General features: G+C 40.8%; 1 protein-coding gene across 2 annotated transcripts in view; it reads left to right on the top strand.

The window, feature by feature from the left end:
• Positions 1-20,411, top strand: part of LOC102689638 (olfactomedin-like protein 2A) — a 104,598-nt gene that overhangs the window by 18,708 nt on the left and 65,479 nt on the right. For both annotated transcript variants that reach the window (XR_011183435.1, XM_015367132.2), the window contains exons 2-5: positions 5,304-5,567; positions 10,319-10,426; positions 12,182-12,364; positions 13,462-13,699. Coding sequence is in view for 1 of the 2 variants with exons in the window: in XM_015367132.2 (XP_015222618.1) it covers positions 5,304-5,567; positions 10,319-10,426; positions 12,182-12,364; positions 13,462-13,699 (793 nt within the window). In the remaining variant the exon portion in view is untranslated. The remainder of the gene's footprint in view (positions 1-5,303; positions 5,568-10,318; positions 10,427-12,181; positions 12,365-13,461; positions 13,700-20,411) is intronic.

Genomic DNA, 20,411 nt, shown 5'->3' with positions numbered 1-20,411 from the left:
TTGTGTGCAATGTCTTCTGCACTGTTCCTGCAAGTCCTGAAACAAAGGGATGTGATTCTTACTGTATCTCACTTATCCCCCAACCTCCACGTGTTTCTGAAAACATGGAACGATTAACAGAAATCTATTTTCCTCCTCCGTGCAAAGATGAATGTTGGCTCTGGTAAACACATTCTTAAGTATTTTTTAATGGTCAACAAAAACTCACACCTCAAATCATACTAGTAATTGAGACTGAAATCAAGCTGTTAGATCTTTTCTTATTTAGCAGAGGAAAAAAACTACTGATCCAAGAGATAATGTGACCCTTTATGACCCTAGAGTTGCTGGTTGAAGCTTCATCTTTTCCACTTGGGTAATTATCTTAAGTGCCTCAAGAAATGGAGGTCATTGTAGCATTTGACAACTCAGAGGGAAGCTTTTCTAAGGAGTTGGTCATCCGAAGCTCCTCTTTAAACATAGTATCTTAGTGCTGATGACCACAATAAACACTAACTCAGAAAAATCAACTCTTTTGGTGTTTGCAGAGGTATTGAGTAAGTGGCTCCTCTTTTGACCTACTGAAAGACCTTGATGAGCAGACTTCAATAACAAAAGCCTGACCTCTGCAAAGGAACAAAGCTTTTACCATGAATCCAATGGAGAAAGCACATATGCTAACTAAAGTCATGCGACAGGCAAATGAGACATGACTTCAAAGCAGGCATCCTTGCATCAAGCCTGTTACACAGCAGAGCCATTCCACTGAAAGACTTTACATCATGGGTAATGCAGATAGCTGGAACACTTTTCTTAAATGTACTGTACTTAAATGTAATGTATTTAAATGAGTAACAAGGTGGGTGGTTTTTATTGGAGATAGTCCTCTGCATATGTTCTTTTTTGGCTCAGTGCTGATTGGGGGAGAGGCACGTCTCTCACCATTGGTACCACAAACCAGGAGTCGCTGTGCTGTTCGTTCCCAGCTCTGCTTTCAGCGGTCCTCAGTCAATTCGGAAAATCCCGGTCACTGTCGACCAGTGACATAGCCCAAGCTCAAACCTATGATGGGTGATTCCCGTTACTGGTCTTTGAAGGAGTATCTCATTGTGAAGAGACTCAGCTTCTCATATTTGATGGGAATGGGGAATTGAAAGATTTCTAGAGAGTTTCCACACTGAGTGCTCACGTTTCAGCCAGAATGAAAAAAAAAAACAACTTTTTTCCCCACTGGATGAAAGTTCCTGCTCCAAGTGTGTAGGTTGAACTTATAGCATCGCGAATTCGAGCTTGTGTTATCTCACTAGCCGACTCTGACCAGGATCCCCCAACCCCAGAGCAGGATGGGATGGGTCAGACAGGGCAACGTCGGCTCTCAGTGACACAGTGGCCCCTGCAGTCTCCTGGGCACCTGCAGGTTTGCAGCGCTGTTAGTGAGGGAGGAACTTCTCCCCCGATCGACACAACGTCATTCTCTGTATGTGTCGTTGCAGTGTTTGTAACTGTCAGCCAAGGCATATGACACACAACTGGTGCTACCAGACTGTATTTCAAGACACTTTCTTGAAACCTGGAACGATTCTTCATGCTGTTCTCTGCACTTTTACTATAAGGCTATAATATCCTTTTTGTGATGCAGTGACCCAAACTGAAGACAATCCAGATAAAGACTTATTAATGTGCTGCGAAGCTTGAGCCTCAAGCCTCAAGCTTAGGATATACTTTTCCTCTGTACATCTGTAAAACAAAGGCTCTGTTGATATGAACTGGCAATTACCCATACTGTATGTGGCTTGATGCTGGAGGTTTTTGGTACAAATTTTAAGTGAGTTATGTGTTTTGTGTACTGTAGCAAATACATTATACGTATCAGTTCCTCCTTCTTATTGCTTTTTCTACTTCTTTTAGAAACACGATAATATGCATTGTTTTACTGTGTGCATTGGGATTGTACCCAGAACACAGTAGCTTCCATTACTGTTATTATAGTGTGTCTACTTGCTTTGCTTAATTTGAAGATTAAGACGGCTGTACTGTAGATCACCCCCCGATGGCATTTATTTGCAAAAGTGTTCTTATGAAAAGAAGTACAGCTAGCTTACAGTTTTCAGTGTTACACCTGGTTTCTTTTGTCTGACGAATTTTTCTCTCTTTCCTTGTCTGTGTGCTGTTTTGTATTTGGAGTTTTATTTTTGCTCTGTTTTGCAAACTTAAAACCAATAGAATAAAACATGTTATAAAATCACCGTCAGTATTTATTGCAGGAGCTTAAATGTTTTTTTATTATTGGAAAATATAAATGTAAAATATATGAATAGACTCAGAACTCCCAAGCTTTACCTTTTTCACTGAATGCATAACTGGTAAAGTGCTCTCTACCCACAACACTGCATTATGTGTAGGTAAAAATAAACGAAAAGCAAAGCAAATTTCACTGTCACTGAAAATGCCCTGCTGTCACTTCTTTAGGGACTGGAATAACCTGCAGCAGTTCAGTATTTTAGCACGCTCTTAAGTAGGTGGACTGTTATTTTTGCTAGCTGCAGTTCTATTTAAACCACAGCCCTGGTAACTGGCCACATAATATAAACTTTCACCGCAGGTGGTTGGATTTAATTGCCAAACATGAAAAAGCCTGTTCGGTCAGGCCGTTGCTTCAGGACCGGGAAAGGAATAAAGAATGGTACATTGCAGTGGTATTTTGAAAAGCAGTCTTTGTGCAAAACTGTCTTGTTTTATGTGTTTTGAGGTTGGATCCCAAAATGTCAGCATATTTAGCACCCGATGTGCAGTTTTGTAGTTTTTATGCATGATTATTAATGATTGTCCTACTAAACTTCAACCCCAAAAATAAATAGATGTTGTTGGAGCCGATACCCTGGTTTCTTTCAAGATCTGACTGGATGACTTTCTTGGATCATTTAACTACTAACTGCTTCCACTCGTTTGTAACCTTAAGACCGATGCATAGGGTCTCAGTTTTTTTTTAGTTTTTGTTGTTTATACTTTTAATTTTAACAGTATTGCGCCTTGCATAATTCTTTAATTCAAAGAGGCCAGATGGTTAAGGAACAGGACAGATCTTATCAGCTACCTCATGATTCAGGCAAGCTGCTGCCACAGATTCAGGAGCTTGTATGTTTGAGGTATTGTTAGTTATGGTTGTCCCTTTCTTCAGACCCAAAAACTCTGCTGTATTCAAATGGATGGCGTGAGAATGGGTATTTGGTAAAAGTCATTAGAGTGTGTTTACTTCTGTCAAGACAATGACTCTTAAAGGGTTAGTACTGTTACTTGGGTCAGACAATTCCTTGTTCCTAGTTGATTTAAAAGGAGATGCAATGCTAACATTATCTCACATGTATATGTTGTCTTTCACAGTACAAAATATAGTTTGGAAAAAAGCAATTTGTATGTTATTTGTAAGAACAGCCCTATGGTAAAACTGTCCTTCAACCCCACCCCTTACATCAATTAACTGTATGATGTTGACTTTCAGCAATATGCAACAAATTGTAAAAAAAAAACTAGTTCAGCTTAGCTGCAGTGAACTATGTCAGCAAGCAGCAGGTAGGGTGTGATATAGAATATCAAGCAAATATGATAAGAATCTTTAAGGTACGATTTTAAACCCTATGTGGTTTGGGTCTCATATGTTGGCCATTCCTGAATTTATGAGACAATAAATTTCATTTTGAACTTGAGACATTGTAAGTCTGCTGCATTGAGGACCTGAGAAATCACTGCTTGAATAATAGTACAAAAAGTACTCTTTACCACTGCCTCATTGCAAAAGATATATAAAAATGATGACACCCACAAATTAAGTCAGTGCCACCATGTGATATAGCCGCTGTTGCTTTGTATTATAAAACCCTAACAGGAGACTTTCTAAAGGCTAAGTTAATCAAAATTAATCAATTTTATTGAACACAATTACAATTATTTTGCTTGTAAATATTTAGGTTTTAATGCTGGTTTCACTTATTATTATATTATATCAACTGGAATTGTTTATTCCAGTGCAATTGTTTTTTTTAACAAGTTACTGTACTTTGTGAGCTATGAGCAAGAATTCAAGCTGTATTCATATTAACAAGACGTTTTCTCTACCAATACGCTCACCTTGAAGACTGAGTTTACAGCTCTTAATAGGTTTTATCTGGAGGAGTCAAGGAGCTGGTCAAAGCAGCGTGTAACCAATAATGTAATTTATGTCAGTGACCTTAATGTGTTCCATGTGCCTGGATCTTCAAAGACAGGAAAGGTTGCGGTTTTACTTTAAGGATCACTTTCAATGTGCCGGTGTTTCATCTGAATCATTTCCTCGAAGAAATGGATTTCGTATTCAGAAAGATATCGGCTAGCCCCGAAACAGTGCTGGCGGATTGCAGTAGGCTGCTGTCTGCCCTGGTGGATACAGTAAATGTCTCGCTAAAACCAGTGGGCTTTCCTTTTGCAGCTAGGGGGTCTTTGATTCGACCAGATATCCTGTGTTTTGAGTGTATTTTCTTTTCAATGTTTGGATGAAAGAGTAGCACAGTGGACAGCATTGCTGCCTTGCAAAGTCCTGGGCACAGTTCCTGGAGCGCTGTCTACGTGAAGTTTGTACAGTATGTTCTCCCTGCATTCATGTGAGTTTCCTCAGGGTGCTCTAGTTTCCTCCCACAGTCTAAAGGCATACTGTATTGGTAGGTAAATTGTCCCTGGTGTGTAAGTGTATGTGTTTGTGTTTGTGTGAGCCCTGTGATGGACTGGTGTCCTGTCTAGGGTGTATCCTGCCTTCTTGCTTGCTGGGATGGTCTCTGGCTCCCCTGCAACCCCGTATTGGATAAAACAAATTCGAAAATGGACGGATATATTGACATACCGCATGAGTAATTTAATTTAGTGGGCTTAAAGTTCATCACTGAGTAATCACTGTCCTCAAAGAGGTTTTCCTTTAGCTCTCTGTGGGGTGTGTCAGTGTGTCTGTGGGCGGAGCGGTGGCTCTGTGGCTCAGGATCTGCGCCTGTGACTGGGAGGTTGCCGGTTCAAATCCCGCGGCCGGCAGAGGAATCCTACTCCGTTGGGCCCCTGAGCGAGGCCCTTAACCCTAACTGCTCCAGGGGCGCCGTACAATGGCAGACCCTGCGCTCTGACCCCAAGCTTCTCTCCCTGTCTGTGTGTCTGTGTCTCCATGGAGAAAAGCTGGGGTATGCGAAAAGATGCATTCCTAATGCAAGAAATTGTATAGGGCTAATAAAGAAACATCATTATCACATTATTATCAGTAGCCTTGCTGCTTTCCTCTGCCGAGACTCAGCCCGGTGTCCTCCCGGCAGATCTTTGGAGACGGGGAGCAGGTGCGGATGACGTCCGAGGGCTCGGACTGCCGCTGCAAGTGCGTCATGAGGCCCCTGAGCAAGGACGCCTGCAGCCGGATCCGCAGCGGCAGCCTGCGGGTGGAGGACTTCTACACCGTGGAGACGGTCAGCTCGGGCGCCGACTGCAAGTGCTCCTGCACGGCGCCCCCGTCCTCCCTCAACCCCTGCGAGAACGAGTGGAAGATGGAGAAGCTGAAGAAGCAGGCGCCCGAGCTGCTGAAGGTAAGGCCACACACCCCGACTGTCCCCGGCTACGAGGAAAACGGGGGCACTGCTATCGTTCCTTTCCAACCCCCCCAAAAAAATAATGATTCTTCCTCTCTTTGTGCTCATGCTGACTTGGGAACGCCAGTTTTGTTGCTGTAAGACCGTGTTGAGGAGGGTTCCACAAAACGTCATCAGCCAGGCCAGGCATCAGTTCTCGAATCCTGGGTTGCCGCTGGCTAACTGGGGCGGAAATGATGAACATTAAGCTGGTACAATATCCCACAGTAAACTTGGCTCTCTTTCCAAGGCTTTACTGTGTGTTATGCGTTGATTATTCTGCGGCTGCCTGTGGTTTTACCGAGTGCTTTTACAAAGAGCTTGCGGGTGGGATGTAGGACATATCTGTCACCAGTCCCTATAGACACTCACTGGCCAAAAGATTAAGGTTTCCCCACTGGATGATGTGGTGGGTGTGGTTTGAAGCCTGGGAATGTTTCTGATGGAGGCCTACCACCGTGAGTCTTTTCCATTGACCAAGAGTTGATCTGTGAGTGTATGTGACGTACAATAAATTGAATATGAGAATACATATGTTTGTTGAGCAGCACTGTGTTAGCGTTGCTGCCTCACAGGACTGGTGCCCTGGGTTAAATTCCTGGGGTTCTAGCTGCGAGGTCCATTTTAGTGGGGTTCACAATCTTTTACTACACACTGTAGGTAACTTGGTGGTGCCTGTAGTCACTTGTTACTAAATAAATAATTACTGAGTAAAGAATGGTGCAGTTAGAAAATGAATGGATGTGATATATACAGTATATAAGTTCCATCTAAAATACGAAACCTATCTCCTAACTTAGATCATTCCTTGACTAGATTCTTCACTTCTTTGTTGAATGTTGTAGGAGATGGAAAGCAGAAATGTAGACATTTATCTCCTTCACAAGTCTGCCTAGCAATAGAGGCGTAGAAGGGCTCCATTCAAATCAGCCAAGTGTGGCGTTGGGTCACAGTCAGGCTCAGTGACTGGGATCAAACTGCCTCCTTGTTTGTTTATCACTGCTGTGTTGTCTGCCCAGAATGAGTTTAATTTCTTAAGCAAGCACATACAGTTGCCTAATACTGTTTGGAAAAGGTGTCTAGACAACCGGCTGGAAGCTGGGAAACAGACACACTGGGTTTGCACTCTGTAAGGATGTTGCTGCATGACAATCCACTGCTTCCATTTCATCATACTGGTGAGAACCAAGAAGCTGTTCTGCAGTGGCATCTTGCTACCACTGTAAAGACCAATAATACAATATTGCTTTACAGAGCAGTAGATGTTCACAGAAGAAAGAAAAAAATCTATACTCTGTATATTTATCACATTTAGTGTGATTTATCTGCTCCTAGTTTTGCTTGTGTTATTTTATTATACCACCATCAAGATACATTTATCTAAGACCTCTAATTCTGAATGAGAACTGCGTTTGTGCACTGTTAAAAATGAAGTGAAGTGAAAAGACCAAGCTGTGTGGCATGGTGGCACAGTAGCTAGCATTGCTGCCTCAGAGCGCTGGGGCCCTGGGTTCAGTTCTGGACCTGGGGTGCTGTCTGTGTGGAGTTTGTGTGTTCTTCCCCATGTTCGGGTTGGTTTCCTCCAGGTGATCAGGTTTCCTCCCAGAGTCCAAAGACATACTGGTAGGTTGAGTGGCTTCTGGGAAACCTGACCCTGGTGTGAGTCCACCTGTACCTGTGTCTGTGTCTCTGTGCCCTGTGATGGACTGGCACCTCATCCAGGGTGTATCCTGCCTTGTGCCTGGTACATGCTAGGTTCCAGCCGCCCCTCCACCCTGAATTGGAAGAAGTGGTTAGAAAATGGATAGATGGCTGAAAAAGACCTAGCTAGAGAATGTGATCAAATCAGAATCCAAATCAGTTATGTTGGTAGGTGCCTGTAAAACAGCATTCAAAAGAAAATATTAGCATGTGGAAGATGAGGGGATGTTAACAGGCATGTGACTGCTGTAGTAAAAGCTTGGACCTGAACATGTTTAAAAAGCTTTTATATAGTGACGGTGCACATTAAAATCCATCGGAACAGCTCTCTCAATCAGGATCAGGTTCCGGAAAAGGGACCAGACAGTGTCGGAAACTACAAGAACAACAGGGGTCTGAATTTGGCTAGATTTGCCAGTTCAAGTGGAATTGACAACTGGCATCCAATACAAAGTGAATCTTGGAACCTTTACTGTTTATTACACTGGCACCCAATGTTCATGCCAAGGCTTCTACAAGTCATACATTTCTAAGGCACTGTTAGTGTTTCAGAATGCCTGTGGTGTCATTACTTATCACCTTACCAAACATGGAGATTCACAGTAAATGCACAAATGTCTTGGGTGAATACAAGCCAGCTAATGCCTTTGCGAGGTCATGCAAAATATTCTGCATTTAGCAGTATGATAGTGGCTAACACTGAATGACACAGAGGGACAGGAGCTTCCCCAGACTGCAGCAACAGTTGTTTTGATAAAGCCTGATAGAAATCTCTAACCATCCCTGCATTTTATTCAGTGTAGGATGTACCGTGTTTATCCATGGTTGGGTACGCATTGATGACCAGTGATGTGGAGAAGTGTTAAGCTGGAGTATGTATGTTCCTCTCACTGAAGCCGAGAGATTATTGCTTATGCTGTTTTACAGTTGGCAAATGTTGTGTCAGATTGTTTCTAGAAGGATTGTTGGTCACACAGGACCGCTAAACGAAGATATGTTTAAATGTAGCTTTTGAAGTCCATTGGAGTCAAATGATTCTTGTAAAGAAAACCAGTAACAGGAAAGGACTCACAGGTATCGGTTTTTCGCCGTTGTTTTTGGTAGTGACATGCTGACAGCCTCAAAGTTTTGAGGTGTACTTCCTTTAACAAAAATTGTGTAAGAGTGAAGGCACGCAATGCACCATCTGGAGAGGGAAAAGAAGAAACAGATGCTGGGTGTATTGTACAGCGCTGTATGTAATGTAGCCCTGGGGTCAGTCAGCAGATTCTAACTCCTCAGCCCAGAGATAAGCCAATAGGATGGTCCTAATCAAGACACTGAAAAACAACCTCCAGTGAATTACTGGCGCACTACTCTCTACCCTGATGGATTATGTGTGGAATTCAACTGAATTCATTTGGAAATCTTCTGCCTACAAGAGGCTTTCCCAAAATTCCACGTATGGTCTTGTTTCTTCGTTTTAAAACTTATGGTGATAACACAATACCACAACGAACATGCGTTATAATACAGGAATAGGTTAAAGAAAATAGCACCCTATATCCATATCAATGACTTTTTCATGTTTTCTTCATTGTTGTAGCTTTTAGGTTACTGGTAGCTACAAGTTCTAACCTTAATTGGCTCAGAATTCCTATGTTTACTCTTTTCTGGAAGCCTACAAAGTTTTGGATAAGCTCATATCCATATACAGGGAATTAAGATTATAAAACAACTCAGGGATTTTATGGAGTTAAAGGTGGAAGCTGAGCTACTCTTTAACAAGCGATGGAAGAAACAGGAGAGGCTCATGTAACGCTTACCAGGGATCGTGTGTGTCTGAAACTGGCATGAAATTGTGTGCTGTGTTCCTTGTTTATTATGCTATTGTTAGCTCCTGGTAGAGACCGGCCTAGCCTCTGCTTCTTCCAATATAAACACATTCAGTCTCCCTGGCCTTCCTTTAGTCTGCTGCAACTATTGTGTTGATTCCTTGGACGTAACCGCCTCTTCATGACCAGATTTCTTTACCTGGGAAGACAACAGGCATCAGGCAGTGGAAGGACAAAGGTCTGTGTTAAGTAGTATTAGCACAGAAGGGGCAGAAACAAGAGATGTTATTCAGAAGCAACTGATGCAACAGTCACTCAAGACAGGGGAAGAACCCATCAACTGGAAATTGCAGATGTAGTGGTCATCCATAAGAAGGGGTGACAAATGAGTCAAAAAGCCTTCCTGCATTTGTTACAGTAGTTCTTTTATGTTCAGAGTGAAATTAAACCAGGACACTGGGATTATCATCACTATAGCTGCAAGAGGTGCCATAGGATCTTTAAGTACATGAGATCTTTAATTACCAAGCAGTCAAGACTTGTCTCATCCTATGGATAGTACCTCCTACAGTACAGTGTCCCATGTCACCATGCTGTGGCTTTGTACTGGAAAATCTGGTCCTGACTAAAGAGCGCCACATACTGGTCCACCAACACTACTTAAGGTGTAACCTAGTTTTCCTTAAAGGTTTCCCATCCCAGTATGGAGCAGGACTAAGCCTGCATGAAGTATGAGATCTTATGGGAGGTGATTGGCTCTTTCTACAGTATGTTTCAGCTGTTCTTTTTATACATTGAACAGCTGATTTGTTAGCAGCATAGGAAAATCTCTTACACAATCCCTCTGTTACATATTTTCTGGAGTCAAATCATGTTGTGGGCAGTGGGTCACTAGAACCTCCACTTTCATGAAAATGTCAAATGTCATTTTAGAAAATAAAATATTTCTTCAAAAGTGAGTTTGAAGTATTATTTTCAGACAGTATGACCGAATGAAGGTGAAATGTTACATTCCTTTATCATCTTCCTAAATATTAGTGGCATTGTCTCACTCTTATTTTTATCTCTTAACATGAAACACCACTGGCAAATGAAAGCCTCTTGGTTTTATGAACAGACTTTAACTAACTTCTCGGGCCTTAAGGCAGGACAGGTTACCCAAGCTGAATTTCTGCTGTTTGCTTTACTCCATAGTTGCAGTCTATGGTGGACCTTCTGGAGGGTACACTGTACAGCATGGACCTCATGAAAGTTCACTCCTACATCAACAAAGTTGTCTCTCAGATGAACAATTTGGAGGAGGTAAGAAGAACAAAGGCCAACGTAGCAACAATCGAGATTGACGTGAATGTCGAGCGCGAGTTCGCCATTGACGAGACCTCTGCTGTGCCTCATTGGACACCTGTCTGTGAGGAGTGTCAGATCAACCCTAGGACACACAAGAGCAGGAAAAGAGGGCCTTGATATTCTATGTGATCCCACTGCCTCTCACTTTATCCCTGTATAAACGGCAAATATATATTTGAGGAGGGACGAAGTTAGTATTTGTGGTAATGTTACGTACTGTAAAAAGGGAGATGTCTTTCAATGGCTGAAGCAATTCAGAAATAAGTTGCTAAAAACAGCAAACATGACCAAATATTAATGTCATTGTATATATTAATATGGATGCATTCATGTAAATATAATAATGCTGCAGCGAAACCTGTTTTCACTAATCCCTGCAGACAGTTCTTAGCTGCACTGTTGCCATTCTCCAGGCTCAGATTTGTGCAGATGTCTCCATATACATTTCAGTATAGCTTCAAGACTTAAGTATCTGAACTAGCTGTAGGCCAATTGCCAAAACAACAAAACCCAAATGTGGGATAAATATTGACCAAAAACAGGAAACATATCACATATTTTGACATCTGTTTTCCACACCATTCAGTCAATTTAGATAAAAATACAATAACTGAATTAAAGAGTTTTATGTTCCCTCTATATAAATTAAATGGTCAATGTACTGTAATTTGATCATGCAAAGTCTTTGGTTGATTGTAACTGTCATTCCAATTTCAATAAAGCACTTTTTGTAAATGGCCCAGGTGAAACATCTTTAGTGTAATGCAGTTTTATCAGCCAAAAAGATTTGAAAAATCTCTGAATAACTCTTTCTTGGATTTATGGTTACATGTCAGATTAATTAATTCCAGATTTTTTCAATTTCATTTTTAGAGCTGGCAGGCACATTAAGAGGCTGAACTGCAGTCTCGTTATATATTTTTGTGGTTGTTCTCTAAGCCATAGTGCGTACTTTATTGCCAGCCATGCTGTGTGCAGCTAATTTAAACCAAGAAATCGGAGAAACCACAACTATTCCAGTTCTAAGGCAAAAAGAGAGCATAAAGAGGCCTCTTGAGGATGTCTTGTGGTTGTAATGTTTTTAGTGAGAGAGTGGTAAGACATACTGCTTAAGTGCAATAGCATATTTCATAATATGTCTTGCAGATTTGAATGGGTAGTTGTATCAAATTTACTTATCAGAGTTTCTCAATGTTTGAGTCTTTTCTCATTGTATTTTCTACACCATTTTTATTTTTCTCCATCTGGCATTGTTACGCTGTAGCGCATAATCTGAAAGCGTAGTGAGAGATTGTAGATTTTATTTTTGACTTCGTTGTTAGATCTTTGTACCAACAAGACTAACAGCATTGCCTTCCAAAAGCAGCATGCCAGACAGTAGGTGAGTAGGATCAAGTTTGCATTGTGCTGCACTGAAAATTAACAATGCAAGGACCACTACCACTACAAGTGGAGACCTGTCCATTCTGGATGGAACATCAGCTTAAAGAGTCATCTTTACTGTATGTCCACTGTGGGTGACCAGTTGTGCCAAACAATGCGATTTTGTTTTTCCCAATTACGATACAGACTGCTCTTGTCATCATAGCCAGAAGCCTTTAGTCGCAAGCACTGAAAGATCCGAGAATTACCACATTTAACCCTGCACGCCAGTATTCACAGAGCGCATCAGAGTTAATTCCTTGTGCAAACACCTGCTTGTTCCCCCAGACGATTAAGACCAACTTGACGCGGGAGAACGAGTTTATGAAGGACAGCGTGATCAACTTGACCAACCAGCTGAAGCGCTATGAGAACTACTCTGACATCATGATGAGCATCAAGAAGGAGATCTCCAGTCTGGGCCTACAGCTGCTTCAAAAAGATGCTGCTGCCCCGGACAGCAAAGTGCAGGTATTGTACACTATGCTCAGCCCGTTCTTAGTTACACTGTTTCTGGATGACTCAGTTTGGTGGCAAGATGCTGCATCATTTTCACATAACTGGGAGTGAAAGAGAAAATCACATAATTCAGAATGAATCTGAGCATTTCCAATTAGGATTTGAGACTAGACACACCTTTTAATGTGATGAAAGGTGGATCGAAAACCAGAGAGTATTTTTGATCTCAGAAAGCCAAGACTTTTTACTAGACCTGAGCAGCCAAAAAAACAAGATAAACAAGTTTTTATAGCACTAGAAACAGCTAAGACTAGACTATTTTGTTTTATTTTGTGTTTCTTTTTAAGTCGGTAAATAGCTTAGCTGACTGCTAAGTGTTCATTTGATTTGTTTAGCAAGTACTACAACACAGTCAGGATTTTTAAAATATTATTGCTATTACAGTATAAGAACACATTATAAATTGAAACCTACCTTGTGTTTTACATGCAAGGAATCACCCAGTGTTATTGTTTTAGAGCTTGCAGAATGCTTTGCTTTGTGGTAGGAATTGGGCTTCATAGCCAAACACATATAGTATATGTCAATAATCAAGTGATTTGTGTGACCTCCCTGCAACATTTGACAGGTTGTGTGGTTTCTGTTCTGTTGCAATGGACAGTTCTGACTTGGTCATTGCTCTATTGCTCCAAATCTTTATGTACTTATTTCTACAGCAAAGATTAATGGTACATTCATGTCAGAGTCTACTCTTAAGGAGTGTATTTTGGTCAACTGATTAAAGGAGACTATTCCTTTACGATTTGCCACGTCAAAATGTGTGGAAATAAATATCATGCTTCTATTTTAAATGGGTTTAGCTATGATGTATCATTCTGTGACCCCAAAATTTCTACCCTAATGTGTTCTTACTATTTTATCTTTTCTCCTTATTTATAAGTGCATTTTAAGAGCTGTTTTCAAAGCACAGAATGGCATAGAATGAGCACGTGCTCGCTGCAAAGAAAACGCGTTATGATATTGAGATGTTCTCAAATCTGCATCGAACACACGTTTGTGCGGCATCTAGATATAAATGACGCTAAACAGGGCCGGACTCTCTGTTGTAGGAAACTGCTGGTGGGAAGCCTAAGGAGGCAACCAAGTATCCTAGCAAAAAGGCCAAGCCTCCAGCCAAACCCCCCAAGGAAAAACCTGTGAAGCCCAAGAAAGACATCGTCAAGCCGGGGAAACCTGACCCCACTGCAAAAGCCAAGGTGGCCGGTCACCAGCCTGGGGTCATCAGGGGCATCACCTACTACAAAGCTGCCAAGATGGAAGGCATAGAGCATGGCACGACCAGCAAAGGTGAGACGTGGGTGACGGTAGGGCAGTCTGGCCTTTGAGACAGATGGAGCTGTAATGAATTCACATGCTGCGGCAATGATGTGGATCTCAGCCTCAGGCACAGTCAGGTGGACCGTAAGAACTCGAGAAAGACACCTTTCCACTGCCAGGTACAGACAGCTCCCTTAAATTCTGTGAAAGTGGAGGACAAGGAGCAATTTACCTACATAAGAGTTCAGGACTCGTATCCAAGGCCGGTGAAAGTCATTAATTCTGGCTCAGCTCAGGTAAAGTGCTTGTGAACGCATTGTGAACGAGAAATGACAACAATACTTTCTGAAGTCAGTCTACTGAAGTCAAAGGGTATGGGTATGGTCAGTGGGGCAGAGCCCTCTCTTTAATTGAAAGATTAACCCTAGCGGAAAAAGGGACTGTTCTAACCAAAAGACTCCTCCTCCTGAGTTGTTTCCAAATCTGAAGAAAATCCTAATTGACATCAGCTGCAGCAGAATGCCCTGCTGAACCCCTGAGTGAATGCCTGCACTCAACCTGCATGAAAACGCCTTCACCTGTTTCTCTTTAAACCCTCCAGACCTGAACCTTAAATCCGTACTACAGACACATAACTAACACAGACCACTCAGAGCAACAGCTTTTCCGTTACACACCTATAGCCTCCTGGGCTCTGCTCCAATCAGTGCTGAACTGCTGGTGCGGGAATGTGGAGATTGTGATGTGTGAAAAGACAAGTAGCTTGAATTGGGTGTGTCTGCTTACACTCCCTCTATATTCTCCATCATGTGCAGTCACAGGGTTAATATTGTAACTGCAAGCCAAGAGACGAAATACCTTCAGTTGGATATTCCAGGGTAAGAGGGTGATAGGTTCAGACAGCATGGCAGCCCTTGTCTGAACTACATTTCCCAGAAAGCTCTTGGGACCTGCCATCCTCAGTCACGTGACCAACGTAAAACCAGGAAACTGAGGTTTCTGGTGTCAGTCGACATCTGCTCCCAGGAGACAGTGGGAAGATTCTCTAATATGCAAACTGCACTGGAGGGGGAGAGAGAGAATCAAGCAACCGACTGAACAAATGGGAGAGAGTCTGGTGAACATTTGGGGGTTTTGGAAATATGCCCAACCTTATGACTGTTCTGTGTGCCAGTTTTACCTAGACCTACAGTACCTAGAAATGATCCTGTTTAAGACACCCGACTCCAAGCTGTGTCATAGATGGGTATAACAAAAACAATTGGCAATTAGAATTTTATAAGAAAAAGACTTAGGCAGCCTTGCAAAGATTAACTTTAAAATCAAGATATTTCACAGCACATCCCTCAGACTTCCTTAGAGTCAGATACATACAAATGTATTATTTGAACTCAAACCCTGTCAAGCTCAAACTCAGTCCTGTATTATTCTACCCCTCATTTGACATTTGAGCCTTGATATTTAGAGCACAAACTAAAACCTTCTGCATAAAATGTTTATGAAATCACACACTCTATTAGTATTTGAACAAAGGAGGGTCTTTTGTAAATTGTTTATCTGTTTGTATAGTAAATCATCCAATTGATATAGCCCGGAACTGGGATATTCTGGGGTCTGCCAAAACACTCCAGGGATTTATGCTACTCTATGATTGCATTGAAGTGTTTTTCACACTGGCAGAGATACTCACTCAGTCCTCTAATATACAGTATTTATTCCAAAATTGAAGCCATATGACTCAATGTCAAAACCCACAGAGGGGCGTACGCATTTGGCACACACTGCCTATATTTATAGTGGCTAGGTCATAATTGAAAAGGTGTTAAATATTTGATGTAGAATGCAGGGATTTAAACCCACCTGGTTTTGGTTCAGGAGAACTGGAGATCTGGATTCCAGGCTCATTCAAGTGTAATAAGAAGGAGGAATGGTAAATGAACACGTACCCAAATAGTATCAATTCAGCAATCCACTGCATTGCCAAATCCACATTATTACTGACACAGTTTTGTACATTTTAATACATTTATTTTGAGGAGAAACATCCCTGCTTATGTAATGAAAATTGGTTGCAACAGTTATTTAGAAGCGTATTACTGAAACCATCCCGTAATTAAACAGCAGTAGTCAGGTTAAGGTTAATTGAAGCGAAGGAACTTGCATTTATTTAGTAACTGCTAAACAATTAAATGCTTTTTGCAGGGATCTAACCCTTTGTCTTCTCAGCTCCCTTTAATTGGATATAGACTCGGACGCTTAAGAACTCTACAGGCCTAAACTTTACTTGATTGTTGATTCTTGTTTATAGACACTTTTGCTGAGCTTGCAGACAAAATCTTTTTATTCATAAAATGATTTTGTCCGCTCTTCACAGATTGCACACAAAACTAACGGTCTTATTTTGAATCGATGCGGTTCATCAAGCCAATGTGATAATATCCTCTGCCATGCGGTAGGGATTGAGGTTAATTGTACAGAGTCTGAGCTGTTCATGATGAATGGCCTTTTACTCTTACCACTCTGGATCCACAGCTCAGAAAGACGCAGACTTAAGGACAGCCCATTTCTGAGAACCCCGTCCTCCACTCTTCTACATTAGTGCTGGAGGTCACAAAAATGGGGTCTGGTTGACTCCAAAGTGGGGTTTCAAATGGAGTTAAAAAATGAGAAACACTAATTAAGCACACAGCACATTGACTTATTTGTGATAGAATAGGCCTACAATCGTAAGGTACTCCATTACTGCACTAAAAGCACCGTGCCAGAAAACTCTGAATCTCCCATGGAATATCATAGGATTAACAAAGACTCAGATATCTAAGTCAATACAATATTTTAAACCTGCTAAGGCATCAATATACTTGTATATTGCAAGCCCATATACCATGAGTGCTGCCTGAAGGTCTAATAACTAGGAGAACAGGGAACCCAGTGGTGAAGAAAATGGAGGCTTGTTAAAGTGATTACAACCAGGTGGTTCCAATTTCCAGTCTTGGCCATTGGTTCACTTTGAATCAAACTGAACAGTTGCCTTTTCCTCCGTCTCGCCCTGTAATCTACAGAAAACCAAGGTTCCGATTTAAGTGACTGTTTTAGTACTTCAGGGTTCATAACTATTCAGTCACTTTGGATTAAAGCATCGAGCATCTACTAGATGCCCAAAAATCCAACATAAGTAAAAATAATAAGGCAATGGTGAAGATCTGCAAAAGCAGATACCCCTGAAAACCTGAAAGTAACACTTTTTAGGTTACTGAATCACACATTTGGAGGAGTTTTCACCTTTTACTGCCCTCCTATTTTTTCCTCTTTAATGCTCAAGATCACTTATTCCACTGGAACAAAAAAAAAGTTATCCAACCGAACAACAATAGCTGGAAAACAAGATGAATCGGCCTTTTGACTGATGGAGGAACCCAGTTTGTTGAAAGATGTTTCCAGGCAAAACTAAATGGAATCTATACCCCTTGACGATAGACGTTTTTCATTATCTTTACATCTGCATCCTTGTGCGTCTCACACAAGCCAAAACACTGTCATCGCTTTGGCACAGGGCTGAAGTAATGACTGTCCTCCTGCCGCTTGTAAATTCAGGAAAGGTCTTGTGGAAACCGAGGGCATCACGTGCATTTGTCCGTGCTTGAAATAGGTGTGTCACCTCCTGTTAAGTCAGGAACTGAAGAATGTCTCTTAACCCGAGTAGTAGAATCAGTCTAATGAGCATGCCACAAAACTGTTGAAGCATAGATGTTTAAGTAGGCGGAAAATGCGTGCCTTCTTAAGAAAGAAATTCAACCGAGTCTTGGGATTCTCATGGGCTGATTTTTGAAACCTTTAGATCAAGGACGGAGGTTAAGAGTAGAGAGCAAACTCATTTGGAAGGCAGTGGGGAGTCATCATGAAAAACGCTTGTTGTAGACTTTGACACGGACCTGTGTGAAACAATCAAATCTGCGTTTGGCGATTAACCTTTGCATCAACAGTGGGCTGTGGTTTAATCACCTAAAGGCCGGTTATTGAAATGCATATTCATTTTCGTTTTTTTGTCATTTCAAAGCCTTATTTCTTCTGTTGTTGGAGGCCTTATGGAATTCTGAATTCTGAATGCTTTCACACATGTATTCTGATAAACTCTTTTTGGTGATTGATAGTACTGATTCTGTAGTCTTTCTCAGGATAGGTAATTATGGAATTTACACAGAAAAGTAAATTTAGTAAATTACACAAAAAAGTTAATTTACATAAATAGGTGATAACGCAAAGCTCACTAGACAATATTAAAAGTGTCATTTCAAGTCTAGTCCTGCAAGTGTGTAAAATAGTCTTTCTAGAAAATACACATTATTAAGCAGCACAATAAGATTTCTAGATTGTAGAGAGATAAATGGAAAAAATACTGTACATGGAAATCCAAACAACTCTACATTTTTAGTGTTTGTACCTTCTGATAGCATCCTCATTAGCTGTAATCACTCCCCAACTTCTGCCCTTAGTGTTCATTGGTGAGCAGAAAGTTCCATTGTGATAGAACAAAATATTTTTTTTCTTGTGAGCCTATAGAAAACTATTGCTGTCACATACTGTATTTGCATTCAACAATTCATATTTTAAAACCCTGTTTCCTGCTGCAGAATATACCGTGTTTTCCAAAGGTAAACAGATGATCACCTATAACTCAATGATATAGCAGTATATTTTTGAATGCAAGGCCCAAATGTGTGTCATTTCCACTGTTCCCAAATTACTGACTATTGCTATCCAAAGGGGGCTCTGTTACTTTCTGTCTCTTACAAGAGAAATCAAAGCCCCAATACAGCTTGGATCTCATTGGCCCTCACTAAAATAGTGCATTTTAAGTATGATGTACAACGGATGAAGGTTTAGATAAATATAAATTCCCCAGAAATACAGAACCTGCCTAATATTTAGTATTAAAACACTTTTACAGCAAGGGAAACACCGGTACTAATAAGTAACAAGCAAGATACTGTACATGTAACAGAAGAACCTTCACTATAAATTAAAAAATGAGAAGGTACTGCATCACTGCCCTATACAGTGACTGTCAAAACTAAATTCTCCTTCACATTAATAGTCAAAAAGACGTAGAGAAATAAACAAGCCTTTCCAGTAGAAGAGTCACGTTACCTCATATCTGGACCTCTAAAAAGGACAATTCACAGACTTTAAAAAATGTTCGATACTTTTTTTTACTTTTGTTCAAGGTATATTAAATGTGCATCTGGGTTACTGAAAATTTGACATGAAAACTGAAAGGTAAATGAACCTGCTGTAAGTTCTAGCGCATGTTTTAACAGATTGAAACCAGAGTAATAAGAAATTCAAAAATAATACTTAGTAAAGGATTACAAGAGAGTATTGTGCAGAAATGTGTAGGCTCCATTTCTATAGCCAGGTTATGCTGAGTTTTTTAAATATTACTGGCATCAAATGTCCAGCACATTTATGTGGATATGAAAGACTAATCTCAGGATGAGGAGGGAGTTACTTGTAGAAAATGTGAACTGAATTAGTTGAGCACAAGCGCTGCATTTCCATAATCCCTGCAAAAGAGCCTGTTAATCAGGGAAGGGACCTTTTCATGTCTGATCGCATTAGAAAAACAAAGGACTTTAGCTCCCAGCTGTTTGGGTTTTTTTCCTCTTTATACCAACACAACACGAGTACTTCATCACAGTAATTAATACCAAAAATGTTTGGTAAATTTGTCCCAGGTGCTTCAGCTCATCCAACAGCTGATGTATTCCCACCTGTTGTAGTTGAGTTTACGTGATGTGCTTGTCTCTTACATCTCTCCACCCAGACCCTCCAGCTAATTCTAGCTTTTAGACCTGTCTTGCTGCAAACAATAATTCTTCAAGAGAATCACCTGTAGTTCCGAAGAGCCACGAGCTGGTGAAAAATGGAAACACCTGATACAATAAACCAAGATAAACTCAGATAACAAAACTGGACACAGGACCTTTTTATATACAGTATTTGCTCGTACACTGACAAAGAATATAGTAAAGAGAGCAAGCACAGTTTTAAAGTCTGCACTACATTTCTATTCTCCATTCTGCTAGAGTGACAACTTGTGGTTGATGGGTGTTTTCTTGGGACATGAAATTGTTAAATGCACACCTGCACTGAGATTTGGTAACTTCATCTGAAGTTTCTAGTTTTAAAGTTTGACAACTGAAAACTTTGCTTTGGAAGATAATCACCACAGAATGGGGGATAATATAGATAGGGAACCACTTCTAATGTGTGTCAGACTACCTAGAGTGTGCAGCTGTCATAGCTCACAATTGTAGATTCTGTGATGAGAAGGCTTAGCTAGTAAAATGTCATTTACAAATATTCTTTGTTGCGTCGACAGAAGGTTAAGAAAGTTTTATATATATATTAGTATTTTTAGTATAGTTTTTAGTATTTTTAAAAAATCATACTCGATTCACTTTGGATTGAATTCAATCCAGGCCTAAAAGCCTAAGAAATGTAACAAATCAAGCAGCTTCGTGCGCACAGCACTTACACGACTGCACACAGAGTACATATGCATATACTGTATAATATATACCAATATCATTTTAACCTGTTGTTAACTAGAGATGTATATTCAGCAGGCCAGCAAGCTGAAGTGGCAGTCATTTAATGTAAATGGCGGCAGAGCAGTCAGTATCTCCCACCATCTGGCCTTCATACACTGCTCCTCCACATCACAGGAAAACAGAGAATA

Source organism: Lepisosteus oculatus, chromosome 24 (assembly GCF_040954835.1).
Source record: "Lepisosteus oculatus isolate fLepOcu1 chromosome 24, fLepOcu1.hap2, whole genome shotgun sequence".
Lineage (NCBI taxonomy): Eukaryota > Metazoa > Chordata > Actinopteri > Semionotiformes > Lepisosteidae > Lepisosteus > Lepisosteus oculatus.
This window is presented reverse-complemented; position numbering and strand designations above follow the sequence as displayed.